General features: G+C 32.9%; 1 protein-coding gene across 1 annotated transcript; it reads left to right on the forward strand.

The window, feature by feature from the left end:
* Nucleotides 1-5,254: 5,254 nt before the first annotated feature.
* Nucleotides 5,255-7,356, forward strand: LOC112416591 (uncharacterized). The gene is made up of 3 exons (XM_024770842.1): nt 5,255-6,326; nt 6,421-6,617; nt 7,249-7,356. The coding sequence occupies exons 1-3, from the start codon at nt 5,255-5,257 to the stop codon at nt 7,354-7,356; spliced, it is 1,377 nt and encodes a 458-aa protein (XP_024626610.1).
* The last annotated feature ends 731 nt before the right edge of the window (nt 7,357-8,087 follow it).

Genomic DNA, 8,087 nt, shown 5'->3' on the forward strand with positions numbered 1-8,087 from the left:
TTGTGAGAGTGTATTGAATGTGTGGGAAAAAAAAATTATTGTATGATTTTTCAAAATTGTGCTCTCGTAGCTTTCATTTATGCCAATACGTTTGTTGTTAAGTTCAATTTTAATAGTGACTTTAGTTTGAGGCATGGTTGTTTAAGCTTGCATAATATTTTTAATGATGTTGAAAATTGATGTCTTGCTTGATTTGAAAAAGACTTACTGTGATGAAATATGCATATAGAAAAGTGATGCAAAAATGTTAATTAACCACATGTTTGTTTGATTATGATTATTTTGAACTCCAGTTTTTGAAAATGTCTAATTCTTCTTTGTTGTATTATTCTTTGTTCTGGTTGATGTAGAGACATTGATTTATCCTTGTTTAAAACTGAATTTTATGAAGTACTATTATATTCCTAAAAAATAGAAGCAAGCATGAGTTGTTGAAAAGTGATATAAAAATTTATTCAAAATGTATAGAGTTGTAATATACATGTTAAAGTTGAATATCTTGTTAACCTACATTAAAATATAGTAATGATATGTCATCTTTAGTTTTGATAAATTTTTTGAGATGTATTTTTTGTGTGGGCATGCAATTTTGAGCATTGTTCTTTTAAGATTATTAAAATAAAATGATCTTCTGGGGTCTATTTGGATCCTTACTATGACATTCATTTTAAAAAGTGATGGAAGTGTACTCCGTAACAAGATGTTATTAAGAAATCCACTGTGATACCTATATGTGTATGAGTAAAACAAGTGTGATATTGCCGCTTAGAAATAATCTAAGTAGATCTGAATATAATTTTGTGGCACTTGCTAAACTCAAGAGATATATATTAAGATACACTGTAAAATATTTGGTGTAATATTGTGGATTATCCATTGTATTAATATAATACAATGATGTTTGATTTACCTATGTGTTATTTTCCTGAATGTGGGGGCATCGTCACTTGAAAAATAATTCAAGCAGACTTGAATAGAAAAATATACCTGGCTTATGCATGGGATATTGTTGCCTGAAAGTTTTTCAAGTAGACATGTATAATAAAATTAATCATAAATATATTTCCCCCTTTATGAAGATGTTGTCGCTTAGTATTTATCTAAGTAGACCTGATGACATATATTATGGAAATTAGTTTGATAATATATGAGATATTTTTACTGATTGGATAAACCTTTGTATTAAAATAATACAAAGATGTCAAATAGATATGAATCCAATGAGAATAAATCTATAAGTAGATTTATCTTATTGATGAACATGTTGTCGCTTAATAGACAACGACTTGTATTAGTTTATTATGTAATTCGAGTTTATTTTCATAAACTTGATGAAATATGAGGTTAATTGACTTAGAGACGTCTTAGTCAATATTTGTGAATTTAGCGGATCCGTGTAGAAAACCCCTTGGGAAGAAATTTAGGAAAATGAGACTCTGCCACTCGAAAACGACAAGCAATGGGAAACCCAACCTTTGTGATTGGAGATCCCATGAAGAAGGTATAATGGGTAAAAACAAGTTACTTGTTAGTTCTGTTAGCACTAATATAACGTTGTCTCTTTCCTATAGTGTATGATAATGGATGAGATGTGCTAAATAATAAAAATGAGGGTTAAGCTTCAAGGGTTTTTAATGATTACCATAAGCCCTTATTTGAGTAGAACAACACTAAACATCACAAACCACATTAATAGCTCATCAGATTGGTGAGACTATCCATAAAACACAAAGTCCTATACGATTACAACCGAATTGTCCGTGGTCTATCCTATCCCATCATGAGGTTGATCCGAAACCAACACTATGTTAATCTTCATGAACACTGCATTCGGTCGTCTACAATTGGAGATAAGATACAAAGTCAGAATGCATATAAATCAAGAATGTCAAAAAAACCATCACAGGGACAAATATTAATTTTAAACTTCCCCAAGATTCAAAGAAAAATTATTCTTATGGATCCTATAACTGAATACAAACAGACAATTTATCTTTTCTTGTCACCGATATTTCAAAATGAATGGAAAGAAGAAAAATATATAGGCGAGAGATAGCATAGAACAATACCTTTTTGATGAAGAAGCCACTGGAGATAATGCATAACTATGAATAAACGGTCTTGTTGCCAAGGCCAGTGCCATTATGCATCAATTTTCTCAGGCTTAATAAAAATTATACAAAGCTCAAGTTCAATCCAAGCAGAAGGTGGAACCTCTATATTACTTAGAAACAACTAAAAAAACTCCAAAATATTTGCATTGTGGACACATTACAGTAGCAAAGAACTCCAATGTATCCATCTACTATCAAAAATGTTAAAATTGTTAGTTAAGCTAGTGCTTGTTTGTCCACAATTTCTAGTTTAATTAACAAAAATACTCAAATTGTTAGCACCATGATCAAGATTCAAACCCGGACACCTCTACTTATGTGTGTAACTATATATGTTATGAAGTCACAAAACTCAATTGACAGCTGCAATGACAATTATATGCAGAGACCAGAGTTCGAATCCTAAACTCTTACTTCACCACATTTAAAATGTGTGAGCTCCAATCACTAAACTATTTGAAAAGAAAAAATTATATATGTTACAAATACTTTTCGTAACAAAAAAAGGTTGTGAATACTTTTGTGGATGTGGATGTCTTCATATCCAATCCAACCGTTCATCTTCTTCAATATATATAATGGTTTTACAACTTATAGGATGTCTTTATCATTGAAATTAGCGGCACACTAATGACGTTAGACAATTCACATGCTTGTAAGTTATGAGGTTTTTTTGGTACATGGAGAAAATTTGTGTAAGTTATTAGTTGCGTCCTATAAATAGGTCTCCGAAGAGAATTTTCAAGAGAATAATGCGACCATGTCTAAAACCCACCTGAATAGAATATGGTCGTGTTAATTTGTGTCTTTCATTAAACACCTTAAAATACATTAAAATCGTCGTATCTTTCTCTCCATAAAGTCACTCTTTAAATATGTTATTAATATGGCCAATTGTGGTCTTTAGTTTTTTATTTTTTTTTTAAAAATAACATGATCAAAGACGTACACTTTAGGTACATTCAACTAAATAGGAATTAGTATTAACTATTACAGCTCCAATTAAGTTGTGAGCAAAAACAATTTTAACTTGTAACACCCTAAACATATTTTCCTTTTTTTAGTGAAAAGCTAAGTTTGATTGCAAATTGATTTTTTTAGGGAAAATGTTAGCATTGATTGATTGCAAATTGATAGTAGCAACTCAGAATGGGTGTAAACACTTATCTATCAGTAAAGTTAATATTCAAAAGTTTAGATAACTTAATTTTCAGAGACTCATTAGGATTGATGCAGACTTCAAGACTCAAACGTTAGCACTAAGCATGAGTGTGTTTGGGTTATTTTGAAGAGATATATTTTTAAAACTTTAGGTAAATGATAACATTAAATAAATTATTGATTTTCATCATAAAAGTATAATCAATATTAAAATTACATATTCACTTTAAAAAATCACTACAAGAAATACTGGATTTTCCTACAAAACTTTCCGACGAAATTTCCTAGAAAGCGGTTTCCTACGAATTAGCGACGAAATTTTCGTCGGAAAGCAACTATCAGTAAAAAGCAGCGTTATGCACAGAAAAGTGGAGCACGTGGCAGCTTGTGAATGGGTGACTTTACCGAGGAATAATTTCCTAGGAAAGCGGCGGCCCCACATTCAGAAAAAGGGTGTGTTGAAGCATGTGATTGGCCTACTTTACCGAGGAATATTTTCCTAGGAAAGCTGCGGCCCCACATGCACACAGCCATTGGATAAAGGGTGTGTGTATGGTTGTGATCGGTGGAAATTACCTACGAAAATTTCGTCGGAAAACACGGGACCCACAAGCTAACTAGCCGTTTGTTACCGTTGCAGCATCTGTGTGTATAAATATACAACACTCTATTTTCTTCTTTACAATCTTCATTCTATTCTCATTCAAATTTTATTAATATCACTCAAATTTTATTCTCCATCATTTTATTATCATTATTGAAGTTTCTAACAAAGGTAATTATTGATATTTTCTTATAATTGATTTCAATTTTACATGTGTTTGAATTTATAAATATTTAATGTAGTTATATATTAAAATAAGTTACATTTTTTTTTTTATAGTTATGTTGGTTCTGATCCATTTTGAGGTTGTTGTTGTTGTTTGTTGCCGTTGATTTTGTTGTCTCCGCTTAGTTCGTCGACTTATTATTTGAGGTTGGTACATTTCTAACTTATTTTAAATAATTATTACAATGATATTAGTACTAAATATTAATTATTAGAAAAATAGTTACTAAAATTATTATATTGTAATTAATAAAAACGTTAGCGGGATTTTTCTAAAAAAAAATGTTAGTTGGATTAACTTCTTTAAAAAAATATTTAGTGGGATTGAATTAAATTTCAACTTATTAGTGTTAGAGAGAGTATAATAAAAAAAGTGTTAGCTTGTAGAAAAACTTGTAGTTTAGTTAAAAATGTTTACTTTTAAAAATGTGTGTATTTATATCTATTGTTAATTTAGTTATTAAAATATGTTGCATTATTTTTTGTAGTTTCCTTGTTTTCGATCCATTTTAAAGTTGGTGTTGCTGCTGGCTGGTTGTTGCTTTTTTTTTTCTTGGATCCACTTGTTCATTGGCATGTTATTTGAGGTTAGTATCTTTTATTTATTTAAAATTTATTCAATGGATAAAAATATTAGATATTAGAAACATAGTTAGTAAAATTAAATTGTAGTAAATATGTTATTTAGATCAAATTTGTTTTACGTAAAATAAATGTAGTTAGTAAAAATGTTACCGTAGTTCTTTAAAAAAAAGTTAAGTTAGTAAAGAAATATGTATAATTAAGTTTGTTAGAAAAATAATGTAAATTAGTAAAAAAAAATTATGAATTTAATTAATATGACATATGTGAATTATTTTGTGGGAATCAATTATGGCGTCCGCGTTTAACATTTATTTGTGGTTCGTAATTCGTATATGCACGCAATGTTTATTTCATACAAATTTTAGAAAATGTGATATAGATTAGAAAATGTTATATATTTTAGTCATAAAATATAAAATATTATATAATTTTTATGCGATAGCATCTTTATTTTGTACAAATTTCTAAATATTTAGGTGATTAGAAAAAAATTGTTATTTATATTAAAAAAATATTTACGTATAAAAAATGGAATTAATTTGAGTCAACTGCAACGACGCGAAAAATGGATCAACATATTTTCCATCATAGTTGGATGTACGATAGAAAATATCCGGGGAAAAGGAAACTTAAGGCGGCTTTTGTGGATGGAGTTCCTGATTTTGTTGCTTACGCCATGGCGCAAGATGCCTTTCAATTGGAGGGAGGGATAAGATGTCCGTGTGTTAAATGTACGTGTAGGTTGATTCGGAGCCCAAAAGATGTTCTAAACCATTTAAAGGACCTTGGTTTTATGGAGAATTATTATGTGTGGATTTATCACGGTGAACAAGAGCCGACAAATAATACTGAGTCTGATGTTAATATGCACGCTTCAAGCAGTGAGGCGCGTATGGAGTGTGAAAACTTTGGCGTGATGGAAGATATGGTCGGTGATGCTCTTGGGGTGAACCTGTCTTACAACGAGGGTGGTGAAGAGGAAACAATCCCGAATGAAAAAGCGTTGACGTTTTACAAGATGATGCAAGAAGTAAACAAGCCGTTGTTTGAAGGGTCGTCTGATTCTAAGTTATCCATGAGTGTGAGGCTTTTAGCTGCCGCGTCAGATTGGAGTGTAGCCGAAGAAGGCTCAGAGTGTTATACAGATATCATGAGGGACGCAACTCCTGTAAAGGACAATTTGCCCTTGAGTTTTTATGAGGGTCAAAAGTTGGTGGAGAAGTTGGGATTGGAAGTTAAAACTATTGATTGTTGCGTTAATGGGTGCATGTTTTATGACAACGAATTTGGTAAAAATGATGGGGCGTTGGTGGCGTGTAAATTTTGCAATGCACCGAGGTATGAAGTATGTGATGATGTCGGTTCTCAGAAGAAGAAACGAGTCTCAATCAAGTCAATGTTTTATCTGCCAATAATACCAAGATTGCAGAGATTGTTTGCATTAACTCACACTGCCAATAAAATGACATGGCATTATTACAATAAAACTAATTCAGGTGTGGTGCGACATCCTTGTGACGGGGTGGCATGGAAGCACTTTGATCAAGTACATCGTGATTTTGCAGAAGATCCACGTAATGTGAGGCTTGGATTATGCTCTGATGGATTTATTCCATATATCCATGCATCAGCAACGCGTTATTCTTGTTGGCCAATTCTTCTTACCCCGTATAATCTTCCTCCTGATATGTGCATGTCAAAGCCTTATTTGTTTGAGTTGTATTGTATCAGGACCTACGAGCCCCTTAGATGGTATAGATGTGTATCTACAACCCTTAATTGATGATTTGAATAGATTGTGGAACGGTGTATTGACATATGATATTGCAAGGAAGAAAAATTTTAGAATGAGGGCAGCTCTGATGTGGACTATTAACGACTTTCCTGCATATGGAATGTTGTCTGGATGGTCAACTCATGGAAGATTGGTTTGTCCACATTGCATGGAACAAACAAAGGCCATATGGTTGCATCACGGAAGAAAGCATTCGTGGTTTGACTGTCATCGTCCGTTTTTACTAAAGGAAAAACAGAAAAAGATGGACTTTTCGTAGGAGCTTGTATTGCTGGAAAATATATGGATAGAAATATTGTTGTTCTTTTTGTGGTTGTGGTGGCTGCATCACTGGTTCTGTTCTAGCATTTTTGGTGTTAGGTTTGCTCCAACCTGTTTGGCACAGGGTGCTGTTGGACTTTTTGCACAGCTTTTTTCCTGTTGTTCTTGTCCTTGATGTTCTATCGGGTGGTGTTTGTTTGGCGGTTTCGTTTCAAAGGCTTTGGCTGATAGAGAGGCGTGTGTTAGTAGATTTCTTAGGTTGGCTGCTTTATTGTATATGTAGGTCTCATTATCTTAGATTTTTGGAATGTTTTTCTTTGATTTACTTTTTGGATTGGAGCCTTTGGCATGCTGTTCTATTACTGACAGTGGTTAGGGAGTGTTTTTTTTAGGTGATCAATTTTCTGTATGTGGCTTTTCTGTTTTGGTGTTGATAGCTTGTTGCTGCTGTGTGTTTGTTTTTTTTCGGTTTTGACTTTATTATATATTCGTTTACTTTATAGGTAGCTTATCGCACGGAAGCAGGAGAGTTTTTGGAGGAGAATCTTGAGATTCCATCATATCCAGAAATTCCCTTCCCATTAAACTTCAATTATGGGCAAAGGCTGTAGAAAAAGGAAGACCAGATGGAGGAAAAGGAAGGAAGGGTAGAATGTACGGTCTTGGGCCGTTAGCTGGCAATGTGGTACATGGAGATTTGTTTTATGTTCCTCCTCCACCAGAGTCATCATCTCGTTCTAGAGAGCTGCCTCTTGAGATGCAAGCAATGATACAACGAATGAACCAGGAGTTGCAATCTCAAAAGGAGGCATTGGCAAAGAAAGAAGAATCGGAGAATGAGTTAAGGGAATTGCTGGCCAAACAGGCCGGGGAAATGAGAAAACTCAAAAGGATGGTTACAAAAAGGATGGGTGGCATGAAGAGTAGGAAAACATTGGAATCATCGTTGCCATCGAGTCAATCATCACCGTCGGTTCAAGAAGACCGAACACATGACGACGACAATGATGATGATGATGATGATGATGATGATGATGATGATGAGGACGAGGACGAGGAGAGAGATGATGATCATAACGAGTAATTTATATTCTTGTTGTGTATTTCAATGTTGTTTTTAGCAAGTTTCAGTTGCTGTTTTTTGGTTAGGGACTGGTTTTGGGCACTTTTGGGGTGTTTTAGGTGGTTACTGTCAAAGAAAATTTAACTTGCATTTATGAATTTTGTTTTATGTAATTATTTATCAACATGACATGTTTTGTAGGAAACAAATTATCAAAAAAATTGGGTTATTTTCAAATTTTGGCGCACTTTTTTTATTTTCGTTTTTTTTTAAATTTGA

Source organism: Medicago truncatula, chromosome 7, assembly GCF_003473485.1.
Source record: "Medicago truncatula cultivar Jemalong A17 chromosome 7, MtrunA17r5.0-ANR, whole genome shotgun sequence".
Classification (NCBI taxonomy): Eukaryota; Viridiplantae; Streptophyta; class Magnoliopsida; order Fabales; family Fabaceae; genus Medicago; species Medicago truncatula.

Excerpts from the sequence above, each read along its gene's own strand:
- LOC112416591 (XM_024770842.1), top strand. The coding sequence starts at position 5,255 with ATGGATCAACATATTTTCCATCATAGTTGGATGTACGATAGAAAATAT. Across the intron at positions 6,327-6,420 it reads TATCCATGCATCAGCAACGC|GACCTACGAGCCCCTTAGAT; the intron begins GTTATTCTTGTT and ends GTATTGTATCAG. Across the intron at positions 6,618-7,248 it reads GGTCAACTCATGGAAGATTG|GTAGCTTATCGCACGGAAGC; the intron begins GTTTGTCCACAT and ends TTTACTTTATAG.